Genomic DNA, 27,709 nt, shown 5'->3' with positions numbered 1-27,709 from the left:
AACCATCATTCATCATTTTAAAAAGTCACCTAATATGGATAAACATTTATTTGCCAAAACCATCAAAAATATTTCAAAGCAATTGTCAGTATCATGTATATACAATAAAACAGTAACCAGACAACCAGATAAGGGCTATAAGTAGTTTTTCTTGTATTTCAAGATGCTCACTTTTTTACATTTTAACGTTTCTGAGATCAAGAAGATAATGATAAGATATATATACTTTAAATTTATATTATTAAATTAATGGTATGCCTTAAGAATTAAGGATATTCTGCTCTAAAGGCCAATTAGTATGGATTGGGAACATATATTTTATTTTCTAGATTCTAAGATCTTTTTTTTTTTGAGATGGAGTCTCACTCTGTTGCCCAGGCTGGAGTGAAGTGGTACAATCTCGGCTCACTGCAACTTCTGCCTCCCAGGTTCCAGTGACTCTCCTGCCTCAGCTTTCCAAGTAGCTGGGATTACAGGTGCATGCCACCATGCCCGGCTAATTTTTGTACTTTTAGTAGAGACAGGGTTTCACCATGTTAGCCAAGTTGGTCTCGAACTCCTGACCTCGTGACCCGCCCGCCTTGGCCTCCCAAAGTGCTGGGATTACAGGCATGAGCCACCTTGCCCAGCCAAGATCCTCTTTTAAGGTTCTGAAATTATATCATTTTTGTTATATACGTCAAAAATCTGACAAATGTCAGATTTTGGAAGTTGCAAAGATAATTTTTAAAACTAAGAAACAGTAGGTAGAATATTAAAATATTTAGAGAATGCCAAAAAGATTCTCACACTGGCTTATCTATTTTGATTCTCATCCTTCAAAACTAAACACTATGGTATAATGAGAAAACACCACTGACTAAGAGACAAAAGTTCTATTTCAGGTTTGACCAAGAATTAACTGTGTGCCCATTACTTCCATTTCAGGTCCTCATGACTTCTGAACTGATCTTTTGCAGAACCATATTGGTCCCCCCAACTTTACCTTATCCTTAGACATTTCAGTAAATTTCCCTAGTCACCTCCACAATCATTCAAAATATATTTGTGGTCTCATGTAATGGCCAAAAAGACCACTCCTCATAGGAAGATGTTAGATTACCCACAACATTTCTTACCTTTATTACAAAGGAGAGAGTTTCTACCCTGGCCTGGAAGCCTCTATGCCCCTGCTGCCAATATTTTGTCCTCAATGCACCAGATGACGTACTTCAGAGTTCTGCTCTGGTGCACTTGATAAAGCACGTTGCAGAACCACACACTTCTTTGATAATGTTTATATTTGTTGCATGTAATACAAAGTGGGAACTTCTACAAAATAATTAATTAGAAGAACATAAGTACTTTACAGAATCCAAGAAACCAAAGCAGCAAACATGCTTCAAAAGGGCAGAAACAAGGGTAGCTCAAGAGAACTAAATAGTAGGTATTCTAAATAGTGTTCTCTATACAGAAATGGCAGTAATGAAACTTAGAGGAAAATCACTGAGTTTTGGGGTCTAGTTCCAAACTCCAAATTATCAGGAAAAATACCTGATTGGCTCATCTAGGGTGAGGTGACAAGTATCAAACCAAGTAGCAATGGCCATGGGACTCAGTCACACAGAAAATAGAAGAATGTGTGTACAGTTGGAAGGTCTCAGAGAAAAGGAGTCTGTTGGACGGAATGACCAGTCTGTGACTACTGCCATTTTTCATGACTGTATATCAACCCACATTACAGATGTAACTTAGTGAGAGAAAACATCTCCCTGTTTTCCTTCATATATTATGAAATGTTTACTTTTTCTAGTATTTTATCTATCTTACATCAAAGATTTAAATATCTTTGACCTCCTGTACTAAATACCATGCCATATCAAAGTTTTAGCTGCCTTTCTTTTTTCCTTAGGCTAGTTTTTTGGTATACCATTTCTAAACCAATGGTAGGAACATTTTAAGGCATCTTTTGTCTGGAATATGTTTTAGCATGTTGTGTAGCATGAAAGTTTTATATGTTTATTAATTTTTGTTTATAATAATTTGTTAATGAATATTAATTTTGTTAATGAATATATATTAAACCAATTAATAAACAGTCACAAAGCTGCAAACCGTTTTAATAATTATTAAAGTTTTAATTTTTTAATGGATTTTGGTCATCTAAGTTCCAAACTGAAATACAGCAAACTTGTTCTTACTTTGCCAAATTGTCCTACTGTTTCTCAGAATCAACATTTTTAGACATTATGTAGAAACACTCTTTAACCTAGTTGTGTCAGGCTTAGTAGAGAAAGGAAAAGAAAGGAAGTTGGAGCTGGAAGAGGAAGGTTGGTAAATATGGTCAGTAGTGCATTTTGTGTGACCAGGCAAGTTCTGCAGAACCTCTTCTGCAACACCTTCACCTGTGTAAAATCCCAGGGGCATTAGTTAATCTCCAACCACTACGGCAGGATATGCATCTGAGAGCAAAGAGGCAAATGGCTAGCAGAGATCGCGAAAGTGCAAGAGCTAGAGTAGTGATAGAACCAGTGCCAGGACGATCTAAATTCCCTTGCATTGTTGATACGCAAAAAAAAAAAAAAAAAAAGAAAAAAAAAATCAAGCCATTGCTCACCCTGGCTCTTAGACACAAGCGACTATAGGCTACCACATCCAGGGCTAAGGTGAGGGCTGAGGTGTGAGTGGTGTGTGCACTCCCCACCTGCCGACCTAGGCTGCTGTCACTGAAGGTGACACTGTACCCAGTAGCAGCTGTGCTGCTACTGCCCACCCAAGCATCCTGCCAGTGGTCTGATGATTGCCCTTCCCCTGCCTCTCATAGGCAGCACCTGTACATATCATCAAGAGGCCCGAGGACAAGCCATCCTAGCCAAGCTTTGTCCCTCCTCATCCTACCTTCGGCCAGAGCACATAGTCCAGGAGCCAGGGGATTACCAAGCCCAGTCCACTAACATTGGCACCTGAATACTCCTCCCAGGGGCCTGAGGTTGTTCTTACCCACCCAGCTGCCTCTACCACAGGTGACACCTACCTGTGGGCCAGTTTCCAGGCCACTAAAGCCACCACTGCCTGTACCAGCATGAACCACTTGGGAAGCAGAGCATCATCCCACCACCGCCACTGCCATCACCCTCACCACACTGACTGCCCAGGGTCCTGAGAACCCACCCACTTGCCTGATCCATATATGCCACTACTGGCATCCAAGTAAGCTACCTGAAGGCCCAAGCATTGGCATGCCTGGACATGCTAACAATGGTGCCAGTGTATGCCACCCTGGGACCCAAGGACAGGCATGCTCAGCCCACTGCTGCCACCAGTGGGGTCCAAAGACTGGCATACTTGGTGTACCAGTCCCCAGCAAAACTGTTTCACAGCCTCCACCAATAACTTCACCATAAGCCACCAAGGAAACCTTAGATACCACTGACACTGTTTATAGCCAAAGAAATCATACAGAGACTACACTACTGCATGCACCCAGAATAACAGCCAAAGTGCCCTACTCAACCAATACTATAGATAGATCTTCAGGAAAAAGCCCTCCTCTAACAAAGCAAATTCAAAAAATTGAAAGAAGTGACTGATATACCAGATAGGCAAGTATCAATGTAAGGACACAGGAAACACGAAAAAGCAAGGAAACATGACACCTCCAAAAGGAACAAAATAATTATCCAAAACCAAATTTCAATCAAAAAGAAATTAATTAAATCCTGGAAAAATAATTCAAATTATCAATTCTAAAGAAGTTCAGTGAGATAGAAGAAAATTCTAAAAAATGATACAAAGAAATCAGAAAAACAATTTAGGACATGAATGAGAAAGAAATATCTATCATTAAAAAAAAATTCTGAAACTGAAGACTACATTGAACTGCAAAATGCACTTGAAAAACTCCAACGATAGACTAGATCAAGCAGAAGAAAGAATCTAAGATCTTGAAGAAAGGTTTTTAGAAATAACCTGGACAAAAATAAAAAAGAATAAAAAAGAATGAACAAAGCCTTTGTGATATATGGGACACCATAAAGTAACCAAATATATAAATTATTGGTGTCCCAAAAGGCAAAGAGAGAACAAAAGATTTTGAAAACCTATTTAATGAAATAATAGATGAAAAATTTCCAGGTCTACCAGGAGGTTTGGACATTCATATACAGGAAGCCCAGGGATCCTCAAACATACAACGCAAAAAGATCTTCCACGTGGTACATTATATTTGCAGTGTCTAAAGTCAATCACAAATAATTCTAAAAATAGACAGAAGCATCTAGTTACCTATAAAGGAACCCTTATGAGACTAACAGCAGATTTCCCCACAGAAATATTACAGGCCAGAGAGAATGAAATCAGATATTCAAAGTGCTAAAAGGAAAAAAAATCTGCTAGCCAAGGATACCATTTTTGGCAAAATTAAATTTCATAAATGGAGGAGAAATAAAGTCTTTCCCAGATGAGCAAAAGCTGGGGGAATTCATCATCACTAGACTGCCCCTACAAAAAATGCTCAAGGGAGTCATAAACCTAGAAGCAAAAGGACAACATTTACCACCATGAAAACAAAATGTTAAGTATTAAGCTGAATGGTAATGCAGACATACAGATGAGAAAGAAAAAGTGCTCAACTGATACCACTACAGGTAATTTCCAAACCACAGTGACAAACAATAAGGGGAAAAAAGGAACAAAGATTATACAAAATAACCAGAAAACAATGAATAACTTGACAGAACAGAACCTAACATATTAATAGTAACCCTGAATATAAAAGGATTAATTTCTCCACTTAAAAATATGGACTGGGTAAAAGGGTAAAAAAAACATGATCTAACTATATACTGCCTGTGATAAATGCACTTTACATATAGACATGTATGACTGAAAGTAAAGGGGTGGAAAAATATATTCCACACTAATGGAAACCAAAAGCCAGCAGGAGTAGCTATGCTTATATCAGATAAAAGATACTTTAAGCCAAAAATAGTAAAAAAGACAAAGAAAGTCATTATATAATGATAAAGGGATCAAACCAGCAAGAAGAAATACCAATTCTAAATGTATATGCAACCAACACTGGAGCACCCAGATTCATAAAGCAAATATTACTAGATCTAAAGATTTAGACTCTAATACAGTAATTATGGCGGACTTCAACACCCACTCTCAGCATTAGACAGGTCATCTAGACAAAGAAGAAGTAACATTAGATTTAAACTCAGCTTTAAGCCAAATGGACCTAACAGACATTTATAGAACATTTCATCCAACAAATGCAGAATAAACATTCTTTTCATCAGCACGTGGAACATTCTCCAGGATACAGTATATGTTAGGCCACGACCAAAAAAAAGGCTCAACAAATTATAAAAATTGAAATCATACCAAGTAACTTCTCAGACCACAATGGAATAAAACTAGAAATCAATATTAAGAGGAACTTTGGAAACAATACAAATTCATGGAAATTAAAGAACATGCTCCTGAACAACCATTGACTCAATGAAGAAATTAAGATGGAAATCAAAACATTTTTTGAAACAAATGAAAATAAAAATAAAACATAACAACACCTGTGGAATACAACAAAAGCAGTGGTAAGAGGGAAATTTATAACAATAAAGGCTACATTAAAAAAATAGATTTCAAATAATCAAACAATGCACCTCAAGGAACTAACAAAGTAAGAACAGACCCAAAATTAGAAGTAAAGAAACTTAAACTATCAGAGCAGAATTAAGTGGAGACTAGAAACAATAGAAAAGACCAATTAAATGAAAAGTTGGTTGATGAACAAAATTGATAAACCACTAGCTAGAATAATCAAGAAGAGAAGAGAGAAGACCCAAATAAATAAAATCAGAAATGAAAAAGGAGTCATTACAATTGATACCACAGAAATACAAAAGATCATCAGAGTATTATGAACAACTACATGCTCACAAATGGGAAAACCTAGAGGGAATGGGTAAATTCCTGGAAACATACAACCTGCCCAGCTTGAATCAGGAAGAGAGAAAGCCTGAACAGACCAATAACAAGTAGTAACATTAAATCACTAGTAAAAAATCTCCCAACAAAGAAAAGTCCGGGGTTGGATAGGTTCATTGCTGAATTCTACCAAATATGTAAAGAAGCAATACCAGTCCTTCTCAAACTATTAAGAGAAGGGAATTCTCCCTAATTCATTCTACAAGGCCAGAATTACCCTGATACCCAAACCAGACAAGGGCATAGTAAAAAAGAAAACTATAAGCTAATATCCCTGATGAGCATAGACACAAATATCCTCAACAAAATACTAGCAAACTGAATTCAACAGCACATCAAAAAAGATAATACAACATGATCAAGTGGGAGTTATACCAGGAAATGTAAGGATGGTTTAATATATACAAATCAATAAATGTGATACATCATATGAACAGAATGGAGAACAATAACTATATTATCATCTTGATAGATGCAGAAAAAAACATTTGATAAGACTCAACATCCCTTTATGATAAAAACTCACAACAAACTATGCATGGAGGGAGCATATCTCAAAACAATAAAGGCTATATATGACAAGACCACAGGTAAGATCATACTTCATGGGGAAAAGTTGGAAGCCTTTCCTCTAAGAACTGGAACAAGTTAAGGATGCCCATTTTCATGACTCGTATTCAACATAGTACTGGAAGTCCAAGCCAGAGCAATCATGCAAGAGAAAGAAATAAAACACACCCAAATTTGAAAAGAGGAGGCCAAACTGTTCCTCTTTGCAGGTGACATGATCTTATATTTAGAAAATCAAAAGACTCCACCAATAAACTCTTAGAGCTGATAAACAAATGTGATAAAGTTGCAGGATACAAAATCAACATACGAAAATCAGTACTGTTTCTGTACGCCAATAATGAAATAGCTGAAAAAGAAAGCAAGAAGACAATCCCACTTCCATTAGCTACAAAAATATAAAATACCTAGGAATAAATTTAACCAGGGAGATGAAAGATTTCTGCAAGGAAAACTACAAAACATTACAAAACACTGATGAAGGAAATTGAAGAGGACACAAACAAATGGAAAGACATTCCATGCTCATGGATCAGAAGAATTTATATTGTTAAAATAACCGTATTGCCCAAAGCAATCTGCTGATTCAAAACGCTAATGCCATTTTTTTCACAGAAATAGAAAAAAAGTCCTAAAATTCATATGGAACCAAAAAAAAAAAAAAAAAAAAAGCCAGAATAGCCAAAGCAAACCTAAACACAAAGAATAAAGCTGGAAGCATCATACTACTGGACTTCAAAATACATTACAAGTCTATAGTAACCAGTACAATATGGAATTAGTATAAAAATAGCCACTTAGACCAATGTATAGAGAACTCTGAGATAAATTCACATATTTACAGCCCACTGATTTTCTTTTTTTTTTTTTTCTTTTTTTTTCCCACGTATATTTTTTGTTGTTTTTTGTTTTTTTTTCTGTAAAATGTCCCGGTTCTTCCATAATTTATAAACATGATTTATGCCGAGGAGATGGGAAAGTGGACGGGGCAGAGTGGACTGACTGGGGATGGGGAAGCTCCTCTCGCTGCCCCCTCAGGGCGGGCCCAGGCCCTTTGGAGGATGGGGACGCCAGGACACTCCTCCCTGAGGTTGTCTGGCCGCCTCTGCCCCTGGTGCTCAGAATCCTGCGTGCCCCTCAATTCCGGAATCCCTCCCGGGACCCCAGGCCCCCTGGGCACGCTGCCCCTGCTACTCAGAATCCCGAAGCGCCATTCGGTTCCAGAATCCCCTCCTCAGCTGCTGAGGTGGCGGGGTCCCTCCTTTCCGATGTCCCCCCCGACCCCCGAGGGGGGAGGGAAGGGAGGGGGGCTCAGGTCTCCCCTCTGTGGCAGGGGGAGGTGGAGGTGGAGGTGGAATTGGAAGGGCGTGGAAGGCGGGGGCCAGGAGGGCTCAGCCGATGGTGAGGCCAAAGCCACACTGGAACTTGTTCTTGCGGTGATTCAGGAAGGCCCCAAGGGCCAGTGTCAGGGGCAGGGGCGGGAGCTTCTTCTCCAGCGTGGCACCCACGATCCAGTTGCTATCCACAGAGCCTTTGAAGAGGAGGTTGGCCTTGGACAGGTCCAGCTGGTACCCGAAGGAGACGCTGGTGTCCTGCATCCTTGTGCTGGCCTCAAACTCCACACCCACCTGCAGCTTGTCACTGGCTTTGTGGTAGTATGTTGCGTGCATGCCCGCCTGGCCCAACGTTACCGTTGCCAACCAGTTGTTCAATGTGTATTTCGCAGCTAGAGACATGACAGTGCCCTCCTCTCCAGGCCGCCGGTGGTAGACCAGCTCTCCGCCCAGGGCCAGGCAAGGCATGATGCTCTGGAGGTAGTGGGCTACGAGGATTCCTGAACCCACGAGGACGTCTGGGTTCCCCAGGGTGATGGCTGCTGTGAAGTCAGAGCCCCGATACTCGCCGTCCACCTGCCAGTTCACAAACTTCGATTGCTGGGTCTGGATGGCCATCTTGGACCTGAGACCGGGGCCCAGCTGGTGAATGACCTGAGCGTTGAGACTGCCACTGTTGTCCATGTCACCCACCAGTACAGGGAACGCCTCTGTGGGACTCAGCTGCTTTGTCCCCACATACGTGACCCCGAAGTGGTAGTTGGACTCCCCGATTGTGCTGAGGGCTACTGTGTGGTTGACCTGGAAATGGTTACTCAACCCTTTGTTGACTGTGAGCTTGACACCCTCCATCTGAATGGGAAACAGCTCCTTGCACTTCCGGTGGCACTCCTCGAATGTGCCCGGGTTGGGCAGGCAGCCGCAGGCCCCATCCTCGGCGGCCCCTGAGGCGCTGGCGGTTGCAGCCCCGGGGGTCCGTTCCGAACCTCGACTCGTACTGGTGCCGGCGCCCAGGCTGCCTCCCAGCGGCGGCAGCGTGAAGCCCGGCGGCGAGGGCGGAGGTGGCGGCAGCCCCACGAGGGCCGGCGCAGGCGGCGGTGGCGGCCCTGCGGGCGGCGAGCTGGCGGCCAACACGTTCCCCATGGTCGTTGGCGGCAGTGCCTGCTCCCGGCCTGGGCTCCGCTCCCACCCCGTGCGCCACGCGCAACCGAACCCGCTGCTGCCGCCGCCACCACCCCAGCCCACTGATTTTCAACAAAGGCACCAACAACATGCACTGAGGAAATGACACCCTCTTTAATAAATGGTGCTGAGAAAGTTGGATATCCATATGTGGAGTAAGGAAATTAGACCCCTACCTCTAACCATATACAAAAATCAACTCAAGATGGATTAAAGACTTAAGACCCAAAACTATTAAACTAGTAGAAGAAAACATAGGGAAAAATCTTCAGGACATTGGCATAAGTGAAGATTTTATGGCTAAGGCTTCAAAAGCACAGACAACTAAAGCAAAAAGAGACAAAAAGGACTATATTAAACTAAAAATCTCTGCATAGCAAAGGAAACAATCCATTGAGTGGAGAGATAACATGCTGAATGGGTAAAAATGTGTGCAAACTATTCATCTGATAAGGGATTAATATTCAGAATATACCAGAAACTGAAACAAGTCAAGAATAATAAAACAATCCTGTTAAAAAGTGGGCAAATGCCATAAATGGACAATTCTCAAAAGAAGACATACAAATGGCCAACAGGTATACGAAAAAAATACTCAACATCACTAAACATCAGGGAAATGCAAATCAAAACCATGATGAGATACCATCTTACCCCAGTTTGAATGGCTACTATTAAAACACAAAAAAAAAGTCACAGATGCTGGCAAGAATGTGGAGAAAAGAGAACTCATACACTTTTTTGGGAATGGAAATTAGTACAAACACTATGAAAAACAGTATAAAGATTTCTCAAAAAAACTAAAAATGTATCTACCATATGATCTGGCAATCCCATTACTGTCTATCCAAAGGAAAATAAATCAGTATGTCAAAGGGATACCTGCGCTCACATGTTTATCACAGCACTATTTACAATGGCAAAGATGTGGAATCAATCTAGGTGTCCATCAATGGATGAGTGGAAAAAGAAAATGTAGTGTATATACACCCGTGGAATACTATTTGGCCATAAAAAATTCCGCAATCCATGTTGCAGCAACATGGATGGAATTGGAGGTGATTATGTTAAGTGAAATGAGCCAGGTACAGAAAGGCAATAATTTCATGTTCTCACTCATGTATGAGAGCTAAAAAAGTTGATCTCATAGAGGGAGACAATGGAATAATAGATACCAGAGTCTGGTAAGGGTGTGTTGGTAGGAAGTGATAAAGAGAAGTTGGTTAATGGGTGCAAACATACAGGTAGATGGAAGGGATAAGTTCTAATGTTTGATAGCAAAGTAAGGCGACTATAGTTAACATCAAACGTACTATGGATTCCAAAATAGCTGGGAGAGAGAACTTGATATGTTCCCAACAGATAGAAATGATAAATACTTGAAGAGATGGACACCCCAAATACCCTTACTTGATCGTTACATAGTCCATGCTTGTAACAAAATATCACATGTATCCCATAAACAGGTACAAAATTATCAATAAAAAATCAAGCCATGTCCTGAATGGACCTAGGGGACATTTTGCTAAGTGAAATGAGCCAGGCACAGAAAAGGCAAATACTGCATGATCTCCCTTCTATGTGGAGTCTAAAAAGTTGAACCCATAGAAGCAGAGAAGATAATGATGGCTGCCAGGGCCTGGAACAGTGAGGGGAGATGTTGGTCAAAGAATACAAAATTTCAGTTAGAAAGGAGAAACAAGTTCAACAGATCTGTTGTTAAACATGTTAACTACAGCTAGTAACTAACTGTATTGTATTCTTGAAAACTGCTGAAAGAGTAGATTTTAAGTGTTCTCACCATATACAAAAAAATGATAAGCATGTAATGTAATGTAATTAGCTTAATTTAGCCATTTCACAATGTATACACATTTCAAAGCATGATGTTGTACATGACAATTTTTATTTATCAATGAAAAATGAATTAATTTAAAAGATTGGGCTATTTCCCACTGTGGGTTAGAGACTACACCCAGCTCTCCTTCTTCCTGACTGCCTTACTGCTGTCAGCTGCTGATTGCACCCTCAGAGTCTCAGCCTTCTTCACCATGCTTTGCTGGCTCACTCCTCTTCTTAGTTCATTCACTCTTCTCAGCAATTTTGTCTACTGCCATGTTCTACAAGGCCTGAAATTCCATGTGCTGCCTTGGCATAATTGAGCCTCACAGGGTATCAAAGGCCTAGCCACGATTTTCCCTGCTCTCATCAGATATGCTCCCTACCAAGTGGGGAAAGCTCACCCAGCTACATCCCCTATCAGCCAGATCAGCTGCATATCCCCTGGTATTCAACCAAAAAGACTGATTCTCTACCAGCTGGTACAGCCACTGTTTGATCCTGAACTGCAGAAAAATAGTAACCAACAGAGGAGTATCCAGGCAGCTTTCCCACCAAGAGTGCGCCCAAGAGGCCCCTCTACCTGGATGTCCTCTAAACCCTCCCCCTCCAACCTACAGTCAGTTGCCTCCTCTGAGGAGAGGCTTGTGGCTCTATTTTGGCAATGCTGAATCAGAGCAGGGAAAGCAAAGTTGACAGGGACAGGGAGGAGAGTTAAATGGACATAGAGGAGTTAAATTTTCTATCTAATACAGATCTAGAAGAGACCTGGCTAAGGGGAGAGAGAATAACAGCCCCTTAGATGTAGGTGGGGGAGGGCACACAGGAAGGGGACTTGGGAAATGCTGGACGGGTTGTGAGAGCACAGGGAATTGGGAAGGAGAGGTGGAGGGGACAGAATGACTGCTTGCAGGCTTATTTTGCAGCTCACATTAAAGGACAAGAGAAATGCTTGGAATTTGTTATGGTTTTAATGGTTCCTTTTACGTTAATTTCATCTTATTCCTAACTTAAGCTTGCTCATATCCACCATGGCTCTGACCTCTTTGCTCTCCCTGTCCCCTCTTCAGCTTTAGCTCTCACTTCTCAGTCACCAATTGCGCACATAGTTCCCATTTCAGATTTCTTGGCGTATCTGACTTGCTCAGGATATTTCTTAGGGACAGAGCTTTTTCAATGGGAGCCATCTCATATGTCTTGTTGGACTATTGGGTGGCTTCACTTCAGGAAAATTAATTATCTTTGATTGGCTGTGGCCTGAAGGTTTGTTTGACATGACACAAAAAAGCCACCAGGGCATTCCACTTTCCTGGGGACACTGAACAGAGCAGTTGCCCCTGGAAGGCTCTGTGGACATGACATCTGCAATGATGAAACCTGTCCCAAACCCCCAGCCCAGCTGTTGGTCTGCTCTTAAATGATGTCTTTTCATTAGGACAGGCATTAGGTTTTAGAGAGAAACACCAGGGTGGTCTCTTCAAAATGGCTAGAGATTAGAGTCTTTGGTCCTTGAATGCCAAGTACTACATCACTTCGACTTTGCAGTGTTTTTCAGATTGATGGTGGGGGAGATCTGGTGTGCAGCATGATCTCACCCTCTGCTCCGTGTCTGAGCACCCCTGCACTGTGCGTTAGGATGAACAAAAGCCCCTTCCAGTGTAACCCAAGTAAGCCCTGTCAGCAAACACACATCCAACCCAAAGGAGTGAAATGACAGACTCTGTTTTAATGGCTCGAACATGGGAGGAGTTTATTGTTCTAATTATATTTAATTTCTCAAAATTCTGGGCAAGCCTCAGCACATAAGCCACATGACTTTTTGTCCAAGGCCATGTTCACCCTGGAGTTGCTTTATGACAGCATCCATAGCCACCTTGACAAGTCGATGTCACTTCTGTGCCTCCCCAGTTGTCTGTTGATTAAAAAGACCTGCACATTTCTGGTGGGCTTCTTGCATTTGAGGGATTTGTCTGACTTTTTTTTTATTATTATTATTATACTTTAGGTTTTATGGTACATGTGCGCAATGTGCAGGTTAGTTACATATGTATACATGTGCCATGCTGGTGCGCTGCACCCACTAACTTGTCATCTAGCATTAGGTATATCTCCCAGTGCTATCCCTCCCCCCTCCCCCCACCTCACAACAGTCCCCAAAGTGTGATGTTCCCCTTCCTGTGTCCATGTGTTCTCATTGTTCAATTCCCACCTATGAGTGAGAATATGCGGTGTTTGGTTTTTTGTTCTTGCGATAGTTTACTGAGAATGATGATTTCCAATTTCATCCATGTCCCTACAAAGGACATGAACTCATCATTTTTTATGGCTGCATAGTATTCCATGGTGTATGTGTGCCACATTTTCTTAATCCAGTCTATCATTGTTGGACATTTGGGTTGGTTCCAAGTCTTTGCTATTGTGAATAATGCTGCAATAAACATACGTGTGCATGTGTCTTTACAGCAGCATGATTTATAGTCTTTTGGGTATATACCCAGTAATGGGATGGCTGGGTCAAATGGAATTTCTAGTTCTAGATCCCTGAGGAATCGCCACACTGACTTCCACAAGGGTTGAACTAGTTTACAGTCCCACCAACAGCGCAAAAGTGTTCCTATTTCTCCACATCCTCTCCAGCACCTGTTGTTTCCTGACTTTTTAATGATTGCCATTCTAACTGGTGTGAGATGGTATCTCATTGTGGTTTTGATTTGCATTTCTCTGATGGCCAGTGATGGTGAGCATTTTTTCATGTGTTTTTTGGCTGCATAAATGTCTTCTTTTGAGAAGTGTCTGTTCATGTCCTTCGCCCACTTTTTGATGGGGTTGTTTGTTTTTTTCTTGTCAATTTGTTGGAGTTCATTGTAGATTCTGGATATTAGCCCTTTGTCAGATGAGTAGGTTGCAAAAATTTTCTCCCATTTTGTAGGTTGCCTGTTCACTCTGATGGTAGTTTCTTTTGCTGTGCAGAAGCTCTTTAGTTTAATTAGATCCCATTTGTCAATTTTGGCTTTTGTTGCCATTGCTTTTGGTGTTTTAGACATGAAGTCCTTGCCCATGCCTATGTCCTGAATGGTAATGCCTAGGTTTTCTTCTAGGGTTTTTATGGTTTTAGGTCTAACATTTAAGTCTTTAATCCATCTTGAATTTATTTTTGTATAAGGTGTAAGGAAGGGATCCAGTTTCAGCTTTCTCCATATGGCTAGCCAGTTTTCCCAGCACCATTTATTAAATAGGGAATCCTTTCCCCATTGCTTGTTTTTCTCAGGTTTGTCAAAGATCAGATAGTTGTAGATATGTGGCGTTATTTCTGAGGGCTCTGTTCTGTTCTATTGATCTATATCTCTGTTTTGGTACCAGTACCATGCTCTTGTGGTTGCTGTAGCCTTGTAGTATAGTTTGAAGTCAGGTAGTGTGATGCCTCCAGCTTTGTTCTTTTGGCTTAGGATTGACTTGGCGATGCGGGCTCTTTTTTGGTTCCATATGAACTTTAAAGTAGTTTTTTCCAATTCTGTGAAGAAAGTCATTGGTAGCTTGATGGGGATGGCATTGAATCTGTAAATTACCTTAGGCAGTATGGCCATTTTCACGATATTGATTCTTCCTACCCATGAGCATGGAATGTTCTTCCATTTGTTTGTATCCTCTTTTATTTCCTTGAGCAGTGGTTTGTAGTTCTCCTTGAAGAGGTCCTTCACATCCCTTGTAAGTTGGATTCCTAGGTATTTTATTCTCTTTGAAGCAATTGTGAATGGGAGTTCACTCATGATTTGGCTCTCTGTTTGTCTGTTATTGGTGTATAAGAATGCTTGTGATTTTTGTACATTGATTTTGTATCCTGAGACTTTGCTGAAGTTGCTTATCAGCTTAAGGAGATTTTGGGCTGAGACAATGGGGTTTTCTAGATATACAATCATGTCGTCTGCAAACAGGGACAATTTGACTTCCTCTTTTCCTAATTGAATACCCTTTATTTCCTTCTCCTGCCTAATTGCCCTGGCCAGAACTTCCAACACTATGTTGAATAGAAGTGGTGAGAGAGGGCATCCCTGTCTTGTGCCAGTTTTCAAAGGGAATGCTTCCAGTTTTTGCCCATTCAGTATGATATTGGCTGTGGGTTTGTCATAGATAGCTCTTATTATTTTGAGATACGTCCCATCAATACCTAATTTATTGAGAGTTTTTAGCATGAAGGGTTGTTGAATTTTGTCAAAGGCCTTTTCTGCATCTATTGAGATAATCATGTGGTTTTCGTCTTTGGTTCTGTTTATATGCTGGATTACATTTATTGATTTGCATATATTGAACCAGCCTTGCATCCCAGGGATGAAGCCCACTTGATCATGGTGGATAAGCTTTTTGATGTGCTGCTGGACTCTGTTTGCCAGTATTTTATTGAGGTTTTTTGCATCAATGTTCATCAAGGATATTGGTCTAAAATTCTCTTTTTTGGTTGTGTCTCTGCCCGGCTTTGGTATCAGGATGATGCTGGCCTCATAAAATGAGTTAGGGAGGATTCCCTCTTTTTCTATTGATTGGAATAGTTTCAGAAGGAATGGTACCAGTTCCTCCTTGTACCTCTGGTAGAATTCGGCTGTGAATCCATCTGGTCCTGGACTTTTTTTGGTTGGTATGCTATTGATTATTGCCACAATTTCAGCTCCTGTTATTGGTCTATTCAGAGATTCAACTTCTTCCTGGTTTAGTCTTGGGAGGGTGTATGTGTTGAGGAATTTATCCATTTCTTCTAGATTTTCTAGTTTATTTGTGTAGAGGTGTTTGTAGTATTCTCTGATGGTAGTTTGTATTTCTGTGGGATCGGTGGTGATATCCCCTTTATCATTTTTTATTGCATCTATTTGATTCTTCTCTCTTTTTTTCTTTATTAATCTTGCTAGCGGTCTATCAATTTTGTTGATCCTTTCAAAAAACCAGCTCCTGGATTCATTAATTTTTTGAAGGGTTTTTTGTGTCTCTATTTCCTTCAGTTCTGCTCTGATTTTAGTTATTTCTTGCCTTCTGCTAGCTTTTGAATGTGTTTGCTCTTGCTTTTCTAGTTCTTTTAGTTGTGATGTTAGGGTGTCAATTTTGGATCTTTCCTGCTTTCTCTTGTGGGCATTTAGTGCTATAAATTTCCCTCTACACACTGCTTTGAATGCATCCCAGAGATTCTGGTATATTGTGTCTTGGTTCTCGTTGGTTTCAAAGAACATCTTTATTTCTGCTTTCATTTCATTATGTACCCAGTAGTCATTCAGGAGCAGGTTGTTCAGTTTCCATGTAGTTGAGTGGTTTTGAGTGAGATTCTTAATCCTGAGTTGTAGCTTGATTGCACTGTGATCTGAGAGATAGTTTGTTATAATTTCTGTTCTTTTACATTTACTGAGGAGAGCTTTACTTCCAAGTATGTGGTCAATTTCGGAATAGGTGTGGTGTGGTGCTGAAAAAAATGTATATTCTGTTGATTTGGGGTGGAGAGTTCTGTAGATGTCTATTAGGTCTGCTTGGTGCAGAGCTGAGTTCAATTCCTGGGTATCCTTGTTGACTTTCTGTCTCGTTGATCTGTCTAATGTTGACAGTGGGGTGTTAAAGTCTCCCATTATTAATGTGTGGGAGTCTAAGTCTCTTTGTAGGTCACTCAGGACTTGCTTTATGAATCTGGGTGCTCCTGTATTGGGTGCATATATATTTAGGATAGTTAGCTCTTCTTGTTGAATTGATCCCTTTACCATTATGTAATGGCCTTCTTTGTCTCTTTTGATCTTTGTTGGTTTAAAGTCTGTTTTAGCAGAGACTAGGATTGCAACCCCTGCCTTTTTTTGTTTTCCATTTGCTTGGTAGATCTTCCTCCATCCTTTTATTTTGAGCCTATGTGTGTCTCTGCACGTGAGATGGGTTTCCTGAATACAGCACACTGATGGGTCTTGAGTCTTTATCCAATTTGCCAGTCTGTGTCTTTTAATTGGAGCATTTAGTCCATTTACATTTAAAGTTAATATTGTTATGTGTGAATTTGATCCTGTCATTATGATGTTAGCTGGTTATTTTGCTCGTTAGTTGATGCAGTCTCTTCCTAGTCTCAGTGGTCTTTACATTTTGGCATGATTTTGCAGTGGCTGGTACCGGTTGTGCCTTTCCATGTTTAGCGCTTCCTTCAGGAGAGGAGCTCTTTTAGGGCAGGCCTGGTGGTGACAAAATCTCTCAGCATTTGCTTGTCTGTAAAGTATTTTATTTCTCCTTCACTTATGAAGCTTAGTTTGGCTGGATATGAAATTCTGGGTTGAAAATTCTTTTCTTTAAGAATGTTGAATATTGGCCCCCACTCTCTTCTGGCTTGTAGGGTTTCTGCCGAGAGATCCGCTGTTAGTCTGATGGGCTTCCCTTTGAGGGTAACCCGACCTTTCTCTCTGGCTGCCCTTAACATTTTTTCCTTCATTTCAACTTTGGTGAATCTGACAATTATGTGTCTTGGAGTTGCTCTTCTCGAGGAGTATCTTTGTGGCGTTCTCTGTATTTTCTGAATCTGAATATTGGCCTGCCTTGCTAGATTGGGGAAGTTCTCCTGGATAATATCCTGCAGAGTGTTTTCCAACTTGGTTCCATTCTCCCCGTCACTTTCAGGTACACCAATCAGACGTAGATTTGGTCTTTTCACATAGTCCCACATTTCTTGGAGGCTTTGCTCGTTTCTTTTTTCTCTAAACTTCCCTTCTCGCTTCATTTCATTCATTTCATCTTCCATTGCTGATACCCTTTCTTCCAGTTGATCGCATCGGCTCCTGAGGCTTCTGCATTCTTCACGTAGTTCTCGAGCCTTGGTTTTCAGCTCCATCAGCTCCTTTAAGCACTTCTCTGTATTGGTTATTCTAGTTATACATTCTTCTAAATTTTTTTCAAAGTTTTCAACTTCTTTGCCTTTGGTTTGAATATCCTCCCGTAGCTCGGAGTAATTTGATCGTCTGAAGCCGTCTTCTCTCAGCTCATCAAAGTCATTCTCCGTCCAGCTTTGTTCCGTTGCTGGTGAGGAACTGCGTTCCTTTGGAGGAGGAGAGGTACTCTGCTTTTTAGAGTTTCCAGTCTTTCTGCTCTGTTTTTTCCCCATCTTTGTGGTTTTATCTACTTTTGGTCTTTGATGATGGTGATGTACAGATGGGTTTTTGGTGTGGATGTCCTTTCTGTTTGTTAGTTTTCCTTCTAACAGACAGGACCCTCAGCTGCAAGTCTGTTGGAGTACCCGGCCGGCCGTGTGAGGTGTCAGTCTGCCCCTGCTGGGGGTGCCTCCCAGTTAGGCTGCTCGGGGGTCAGGGGTCAGGGACCCACTTGAGGAGGCAGTCTGCCCGTTCTCAGATCTCCAGCTGCGTGCTGGGAGAACCACTGCTCTCCTCAAAGCTGTCAGACAGGGACATTTAAGTCTGCAGAGGTTACTGCTGTCTTTTTGTTTGTCTGTGCCCTGCCCCCAGAGGTGGAGCCTACAGAGGCAGGCAGGCCTCCTTGAGCTGTGGTGGGCTCCACCCAGTTCAAGCTTCCAGGCTGCTTTGTTTACCTAAGCAAGCCTGGGCAATGGCTGGCGCCCCTCCCCCAGCCTCGCTGCCGCCTTGCAGTTTGATCTCAGACTGCTGTGCTAGCAATCAGCGAGACTCCGTGGGCGTAGGACCCTCTGAGCCAGGTGCGGGCTATACTCTCCTGGGGCACCGTTTCCTAAGCCCGTCGGAAAAGCACAGTATTTGGGTGGGAGTGGCCCGATTTTCCAGGTGCTGTCTGTCACCCCTGGAAAGGGAACTCCCTGACCCCTTGCGCTTCCTGAGTGAGGCAATGCCTCGCCCCTGCTTTGGCTGGCGCACGGTGCGCTCACCCACTGACCTGCGCCCACTGTCTGGCACTCCCTAGTGAGATGAACACGGTACCTCAGATGGAAATGCAGAAATCACCTGTCTTCTGCGTTGCTGACGCTGGGAGCTGTAGACCGGAGCTGTTCCTATTCGGCCATCTTGGCTCCTGCCCCCTAACAAGACCTTGTCTGACTTCTTGATGTTCAGTGCCTGCTCACTGGGACTGGCTTAAGGAGTTTTTTATCCGTGATAAAAACATGTGTGTGTTTTACTCCACACAACCTCAGTTAAACAGCACAACCAAGGAAGCCTGAAAAAGACGATGAATTCCATGTAATCAAGTGGATCTGGGGACCTCTTCCTCACTGCCACACACCACACAGACATGGTTTGGGCCATCATCTGATTTGAAATGCCAACCATATCATTTATTCAATCTGTCTCACACATGGGGCTGTGTAGGAGCCTGATGGGACCCGGGACATTAAGGACACACTGTTGTATCAATCTGATCATCACCTGACTCACACAGACCTGTTAGTTTGTAGTCAAAGTGCTAGCTTATAGCTCAGGTGTTGACGTAATTCTTATATTCACACTAATTTTAACTCAATTCTATGTTGCTGTTTTGCAGAGCTGCCTTCTTTTCACCTCTGAGTTTTCCCTGTACTTGGGATAGAGGCTTCCTTCTACTGCATTTTGTGCAGCAAGTTGAGAGAGTAGGTCTCTTTGGTAAATCCATCCATAACAAAATTCATTATTTTACATTTGTATTTCTTCATTCTACAACCTACAGGCTGCTATAATTTGTTTCCTCATTCCAAATCTCTTTATGTGACTTTAGCTTCAAATAGGATTTGCCTTCTTTGAAAATCATTGGTGAAGCAGGTATGCATCTTACTCCAAACCCTTGTGTAAGAAATAAACTGGACATTCTCAGGTGCTACCTAGTTTCTGTTTCTAAGGCCCATCCTTCTGCGTTTCCATCCTGGGAACATAATCTCAGTTATTTAAAGATTGTACTCACCTCTGATAACTGACCCAGTATCACCCCAAAAAGTGCTGAGTGGTATTATACTTGAATCTGGCATAATGCCAAGGCTAGGGGTGGATGCCAACTATGTTCTCTATTTTGACCTCTCAAGAGAGATTAAAGGACTTGCCCAAGTGATAGAAAGGTGAGATTGGAACTGAAAAAGCCTGTATCTGAAGCCTGTGTTTTTACCCACTGCTCTGTAGTTTCTCTGTATCAGTTTGAACAAATGACTCTCCCAGACCTTCCCCCCGATTACCAAACAGGGTTGAGGTTTATCAGGTAGATTAGTTAGGTTATGGCACAAAAGGATGCTCTGTGATCTTGGTATATCAGACTATTTTACCTGTCATACCGCTCGGGTTTCTTTTGAAGAAAGACCAGGACCAGAGAGTAAACAGTGAGAGGAAACATGACTTCTTTCCTTAGCACACTTTCTCTTTTTCCCTGAGTCCCAGGGCCTGATTGGTTCAGAACCAAGTGAAGTCACGGTTACTGTGATTACTCACGACTGCTCTCAGAACCTAATGCCAACAGTCTGCAAGATTCAAATACTGGCAACCATCACCTGGCTTCCTTCTGGTTCAGGGCAGCATAGGGTAAGTGGACGTTGCTGGGAGAGGAAGTAGGTATATCCTGTGGCTGGGTGCCATCTACGTGTCTCCTTCCTGGATGGAACATTCAGCTATCCTGGCCTCAGAGCTTGTCCCTGGCTTGTGCAAAATCCCTTCATTAAAATTTATCCTTTGTGTAGATTAACAGCACCCACTGCATCTTGCCAGGTTCCCTGGGTAGTGATCAGCAACTTTGTCTGCCATGTTCCAATCAGGGAATTAGTCTTAGGTTGAATTTCCCACTTGCTTGTCAATCTCTGCATCCAGTTTTGGTCATGACTCTGCAATCGCTCCCTCTATAATACACAGTTCATGTAAATGGAGTGTTTAGTTTCAGAAATTTAACACTGTAGTTAAACACTGCTGTGTCTCGCACAACTGTGTAACCCCCTCCCAAAGCTCAGAGCAGTGGAACTCCACACTTTTATTCTTTGGACCTGGGATGCAGGTGGGCTTTTAATGCCTTGGAAAATCTTATGCTAAAACTGGACCAGTTTGTTGAGACATATGCATATGTCTCAAGCCATATTCCCTTCCAAGTATCTGATCTAGAATAACTATATTGTTACCATTAAAGTGTGACCCAGGTGGGTATTGTCTAGATGCAGGACATGGATTTTCCAGGCTGTCGGAGGGATAACGGTGAGTACAGGGCTTTGTGATTTTTATAGTGGGGTTCTCATGAGGAACTAAAATGACTGTTATGGGGAGACGTGGCTTGCCTGCACACTGGCTGCCCGCTCAATCTTATGTAAGAACTGAGGAAATTGAGGTTCCTGTAAAGCGACCCAGGTCACACACTCCCTTTCTTGAGTGGCAGGGAAGGAAGGCCCAGTCCTTCAGGTTTTCTCCTAGCCCCCACAGAACCATGTAAAGACCCTGAGGCCGTGTTCAGTGTTCTAAACAATTTGCAGTGGGAAGAGAACTTATTGGTATTCAGTATTTTATTAACAAAGAAAGTGGAAAACTGTCTTTCTCTTAAGGAACTGACATCCTAGAAAACCATGGCAATCACCTAGGAAGTAGGCCAGGAGAGGTGGATTGATAGAAGTTAAATGCATAAAAGCTTTTCATACTAGGCCAGGCACAGTGGCTCACACCTATAATCCCAGCTGGATTATAGCCTCTGGAAGGCTGATGGGGGTGGATCGCTGGAGCCCAGGAGTTCAAGACCAGTCTGGGTAACATACGGAGACCCCATCTCTAAAATAAAAATAAATGAATACATAAATTAAAAATCTGCATAGTCTTCCTTAAATAGGGAATATCATAGAAATAAAATGTCCTATTTACATTGGTTGCAAATGTTATGAAACACCTAGAAAGATGAGGACAAATACAAGGAAAACACACATGCAACTTTTTATGAGCTTCCAGTTTGAATATTCACATAACATTTTAAAATACTACATTTTTTGAAAAGGAAGATCAATTTTTGCAATGGCGTCAATTCTCCTCTAAATAAATCAGTATATCCAGTGCAATCCCAATCATAATTTATAGCACAATTTTGAGTGTATGTGTAACTGGAATGCAATTATACTGGAAAAAATGTGAAGGATTATGTAAGAGGGGGAGCTTGTCATTCTGGACTCAAAACTTAGTCTGTAATATTAGCAAATGAAACAGGAATTGATAGACATGTTCATGGGCCAACAAAGATATTCTAGAAATACATTTATGCATATGTGGGACTCAAAGAAATGATACAGCTGACATTTAAAATCACAAGTTGTCACAAAGCTGACTTTTATGATCCCGTGTGTGTGTGTGTATGTGTGTGTGTGTGTGTGTGTGTGTGTGTGTATCTCTGTTGTCCTGTCTTCCTGAAGCCATCTGTGGATCTGTGGAGTCAAGCAGTCACGGCTCAGGGACACTCTGAAGTCAGTCCCAGCGCATCTACACGGAGCACCAGGAGGAAGGCAAACAAATACTTAAGACCCAGTCTGGCCTCTAAATCCATGCTGAGCATTCTGCTCAGCAGACAGCTTGGGAATCACAGAAATGATGCAAATCTGACAGAGCTGCTGTGGACACAGACGCAAGCCATACCAGGGTGGAATTGGCCTTTGTTAAAACACCATGCCATCGACCCATCTCTGTACCACAGGGAGCATAGAAAATCCAGGAAAACGGTGTGGATCAATAAATCCTTCCCATAATGCAACTATTACAAATGGAAGCTGTTTTCTCACTGCTTTTGGTTGGATGTACCTTTTGTTCACATGGTTTCTTAACTTCTCACCTGTCTCTGTGCTACCCGAGACCACAACAGATGAACTCTAGCTACTCCCCTTTGAGAGGGTGTTTACTAACATTGCAGAGTCTGGGGGTGTTGGATTCAAGAGAGGCCCTGTTTACAGAAGGTAGAAGGATGGCTGAGTGGGCACGTGGAGAAGCCCTGCAGCCCTAAATTTCTAGAGGGAGGTGACTTTAAAAGCCCACTTAGAGGTCTTGATTTGTCTCCCTTGAAGTTTGGGGGAGGGAGTGGGTAGCTGTTATAATCAAATAAATTTAAAATGAGAGTGGCTTGCAGAGTGGGGAGGGAATTCTCGCAAGAGATATACTTCTTCAATTGAGAAAAAGAGAGAGGGAGCTAATGAGGTAACCAGAAATGCCTAGGAAAGAAAGAATCGTCTTTTGGCTGTTGGTGCAAAATAACTTTGAGCCTACAATTCTACTTCTAGCCAGACATTCAAGTGTGAGGGTAAATTAGCATACAAGGTGTTCAAATGTGGGTTCCCTAAAAATATACCCTGAGGCACACTTATGAGTAGAAAGTGCCTACATAGGAGAGAGTCCCAGGTAGCACTGGTAGGGGTGTTGTGAGATGTAGAAGGAATGCAGCCAATTAAGTGGCAAGAATAATCTAGCAGGTTACCAGTGTGGGCAATTTGAGCTAATTCCCAGGGGGATCCTATGGGCGACTGTGTCGAACACACACCTGACATTCATCCCAAGGGTAGGGTGAGAAGTCTTGAGGGTATTTAGCCACCAAATACCCAACCATACTTCTTAAAGGACTTCCCCCAGGGTTGATATAAATCTCTGTCACCTCCAGTTGGCCTTGGGTCAAGTCCAGCATGCTCTAAGGGTGAGACAAAAAGCCTCCAAGTCATGGCAATTGCCATAAGCAACCTCGTAGATGCAAAGGTGAGATGTAGCTCTGCAGGGCCAGAGTCTAAATATGTAAGTCAGTGTCAGAATCTTTTTGGCACTGTCTGTTCCTTAAATTAGTCAATACTCACCATTTGTGAAAATCTTCATTGAACTGGAGCTACATTTCCTCTCTATAGGTAGCATGTTTTAAATGTTTTATCAATTATCAATTTTAATTGGAAACTGATTGTAGGAACTCTGTCCCAGAGAGTTGTGAGATGCATGGTTAGCCGTCAAAGGAACATTTGCATTGTAGACATCAAAATCTTCCCCCTGGGGAAAAGAAAGCAGGATTTTTGTAATGTGTCCTGCTTGCAGATGTGCCGTGCTGGGTGTTGGGCACAGGTCTCTCCCTGGGATTTCATGGAGATCTTCGGCTGCATTTGTCAGAAACTCTATTCTTACCATTCAGGCTACAGGGGCCCAAGTTGCAGTGTCTCACCTCTTGTTGAGAGGTTCCTCAGCACGTGGAATACAAACCTCCTCCTCTCCAGGTCTCCCATAGCAGCTGGAACTTTATTCATGTTCCTATCATTATATTCTCTATGGAGTAGGATGAGTTGCTGGTTAGCTTGCTTCCACCCACCTATGCCCATCCAGGCCCACGCTCAGTACACTGTCCCCACAGTGGGTGCCCCTATCCCCAGGGATTCTTGGAAATGCTGTTCTGGGTGGTGACTCCATTTCAGCACTGACATAGTCACTGGCAGCCACAGATGGCCTTCTTAAGCTTATGTTGGGAGTCTAGTAATGAATCCTTTTTGTTACAGTTCAGATGGGACTTGCAATGCCCAGTTCCACTGGTGTTGCTTTTTGTTTTTCTTCTATCTCCAGTCTTACAAATCAGTGATTATTGATGAAATGCTGAGAAGCTACAACAACTTCTGGCTGCTCTCTTTGAGCATTATGTTAGGTGACTGGGGCCTCCTGTTTGTTCTGTTTAAGGAGCCCAACTGCTTGTCCTCTCGATTAACTTTAAAAGAGTTGAATTAGACCAGGCATAGTACCTGTTTACAGCAATGCAGGCTATAGGGGCTTAGAAAGAGGCTATACTTAAGTATATTCCTGGGAAACTTCTATACTTGTATATCCCTGAGTCTACATACCTAACTGTTGCTGGTGGGCATCTGGGGACCAACCATTAATCTGCTCCAGCTTCACAGCTGGCTAGCCCATCCCTTGTGGGGAAAAGAGAGATCAGATTGTTACTGTGTCTGTGTAGAAAGAAGTAGACATAGGAGACTCCATTTTATTCTGTACTAAGAAAAATTCTTCTGCCTTGTGATGCTGTTAATCTGTAACCTTACCCCCAAACCTGTGCTCCCTGAAACATGTGCTGTGTCAGCTCAGGGTTAAATGGATTAAGGGCTGTGCAAGATGTGCTTTGTTAAACAAATGCTTGAAGGCAGCATGCTCGTTAAGAGTCATCACCACTCCCTAATCTCAAGTATCCAGGGACACAAAACACTGCGGAAGGCCGCAGGGACCTCTGCCTAGGAAAGCCAGGTATTGTCCAAGGTTTCTCCCCATGTGATAGTCTGAAATACGGCCTCGTGGGAAGGGAAAGACCTGACCGTCCCCCAGCCCGACACCCGTAAAGGGTCTGTGCTAAGGAGGATTAGTAAAAGCGGAAGGAACGCCTCTTTGCAGTTGAGACAAGAGGAAGGCATCTATCTCCTGCCCGTCCCTGGGCAATGGAATGTCTCGGTGTAAAACTCGATTGTATATTCCATCTACTGAGATAGGGGAAAACCGCCTTAGGGCTGGAGGTGGGACATGCAGGCAGCAATACTGCTCTTTAAGGCATTGAGATGTTTGTGTGTATACATATCTAAAGCACAGCACTTAATTCTTTACCTTGTTTATGATGCAGAGACCTTTGTTCACGTGTTTACCTGCTGACCTTCTCTCCACTATTATCCTATGACCCTGCCACATCCCCCTCTCTGAGAAACACCCAATGATGATGAATAAATACTAAGGGAACTCAGAGGCCGGCGGGATCCTCCGTGTGCTGAACGCCGGTTCCCTGGACCCGCTTTTTTCTTTCTGTATACTTTGTCTCTGTGTCTCTTTCTTTTCCAAGTCTCTCGTTCCACCTAATGAGAAACGCCCACAGGTGTGGAGGGGCAACCCACCCCTTCACTGGCTAGCCCATCCCTGACCTATGCAAAACTTTGCACCACACTACCACATTATACTCCTTCCCTTTTGTGATTTAGATCACGACTGACTACCGTTACTGTTCAAATAGAGATCGCAAGGCTAATTGAATGCACTCTTTGTGGTAATAAGATACCAAATTATAAACAAAGCCTAAGGCCATGCCAGTCAAGGGTTAAGTCCCGCTCTGCTACACTTAAAGAATAAAGTATGTTCTAATTGCCACAAAACTTTTCTTTCTCTCTAGCAGCTAAACAAGCACTGCCCTAGAGATAGGCAATATTGAAACAATCGCAGCTCACTCACTTGCTGACTTACTGACCTCCACTCACCTGTTCCACAAGCCATAACTACAGCTTTTATTGGACAAGAGATGGATTTCAATAACTCTCTCCTGATAAGAGACCACTGAACATGATCTGATTCTGGCCAGTTTAAGGCTGCACACTGAATGCCTTCATATCCTTGCTTCACCTTTGATGTATAGGGCCTAAATATAATGTATTTAAATGTTAGGTCTCTGCCCCAAAGTGAACATGAGATGCATGTAACATATGTGTTTGCATATCACACATGCACGTATCCCCGCTTCATGAATAGTCATAGCTCCCAGCCACTCCAGCTCCAGCCACGGGTAAAATGGGCCAAGTTATAGCTTGAGCCATTGCTTCAGAGGGTACAAGCCCCAAGCCTTGGCAGCTTCCACGTGATGTTGGACCTGTGGGTGTACAGAAGTCAAGAATTGAGGTTTGGGAACCTCCACCTAAATTTCAGAGGATGTACGGAAATACCTGGATATCCAGGCAAAAGTCTAATTCAGGAGCACAGCCCTCATGGAGAACTTCTGCTAGGGCAATGCAGAAGGGAAATGTGGGGTTGGAGCCCCCATACAGAGTCCCCGCTGGGGTACTGCCTAGTGGAGCTGTGAGAAGAGGGCCACCATCCTCCAGATTCCAGAATGGTAGATCCACCAACAGCTTGTACCGTGTGCCTGGAAAAGCTGCAGGCACTCAGGGCCAGCCATGGGAGACTACCCCTTTCATCAGCATGCCCTGGATGTGAGACATGGAGTTAAAGGAGATTATTTCAGAGCTTTAAGATTTAATGACTACTCCACTGTGTTTGGGTCTTGCATGGGGCCTGTAGTCCCTTTGTTTTGGCCAATTTCTCCCATTGGGAATGGAAGCATTTATCCAACACCTATATCCCCATGGTATCTTGGAAGTAATGCATTTTCTTTTGATTTTGTCTTGTCTCAGATGAGACTTTGGACTTGGACTTTTGAGTTAATGCTGGAATGAATTAAGACTTTGGGGGACTATTGGGAAGGCATGATTGTGTTTTGAAATGTGAGGACATGAGATTTCAGAGGGGCCAGGAGTGGAATGATATGGTTTGGCTCTGTGTTCCCACCCAAATCTCATCCTGAATTGTATTCCCCACATGTCGAGGGAGGGACCTGTAATCCCCGTATGTTGAGTGAGGGAAGCGATTGGCTCATGGAGATGGTTTCCCCCATGCTGTTCTCGTGATAGTGAGTGAGTTCTTATGAGATCTGACAGTTTTATAAATGGCAGTTTTTCCTGCTTTCTCACTTCTCTCTTGCCACCTTGTGAATAAGGTGCCTGCTTCCCCTTCACATTCTGTCATGATGGTAAGTTTCCTGAGGCCTCCCCAGCCATGTGGAATTGTGAGTCAATTAAACCTCTTTCCTTTATAAATTACCCAGTCTCAGGTATTTCTTTATTGCAGTGTGAAAACAGACTAATACGCCTGTTGAATATTTATGCTTGGCCAACCAAGCATGCATATGGTTCAGCATAAAGCCCTGCCTCATCCTTCCCTCCCTCAAAGCGCTTGCTTTTTGTTTGCAGCCAGAGGCTGCACTTCTCACCTGCAGGTTGTCATCCCCTACTTAAGAAATAAAATTCTCCATTCTAAATGGATAAATTGTGTGATTTTTTTTTTTTTTTTTTTGAGATGCAGTCTCACTCTGTCTTCCAGGCTGGAGTG

The 27,709-nt window shown here is 42.5% G+C and overlaps 2 protein-coding genes across 13 annotated transcripts in view; one reads left to right on the top strand and one right to left on the bottom strand.

The window, feature by feature from the left end:
• The window catches only part of ZNF75D (zinc finger protein 75D), a 66,777-nt gene that overhangs the window by 24,074 nt on the left and 14,994 nt on the right, over positions 1-27,709 (top strand). For 2 of the 12 annotated variants that reach the window (XM_063660626.1, XM_063660622.1), the window contains one exon: positions 20,213-20,359. The exons of the other annotated variants lie outside the window; for them this stretch is intronic. The gene's annotated coding sequence lies outside the window, so the exon portion shown is untranslated. The remainder of the gene's footprint in view (positions 1-20,212; positions 20,360-27,709) is intronic. 12 annotated transcript variants of the gene reach the window in all.
• On the bottom strand, positions 7,396-9,107 carry LOC129024709 (mitochondrial import receptor subunit TOM40 homolog). The gene has a single exon (XM_054471895.2). It carries the CDS (start codon positions 9,018-9,020, stop codon positions 7,935-7,937), a length of 1,086 nt encoding a protein of 361 aa, XP_054327870.1. The 5' UTR covers positions 9,021-9,107; the 3' UTR covers positions 7,396-7,934.

This window comes from Pongo pygmaeus, chromosome X (genome assembly GCF_028885625.2).
Source record: "Pongo pygmaeus isolate AG05252 chromosome X, NHGRI_mPonPyg2-v2.0_pri, whole genome shotgun sequence".
In the NCBI taxonomy this organism is placed as follows: Eukaryota; Metazoa; Chordata; class Mammalia; order Primates; family Hominidae; genus Pongo; species Pongo pygmaeus.
The sequence above is the reverse complement of the archived record's forward strand: the minus strand, read 5'-3'. Positions and strand labels throughout refer to the sequence as shown.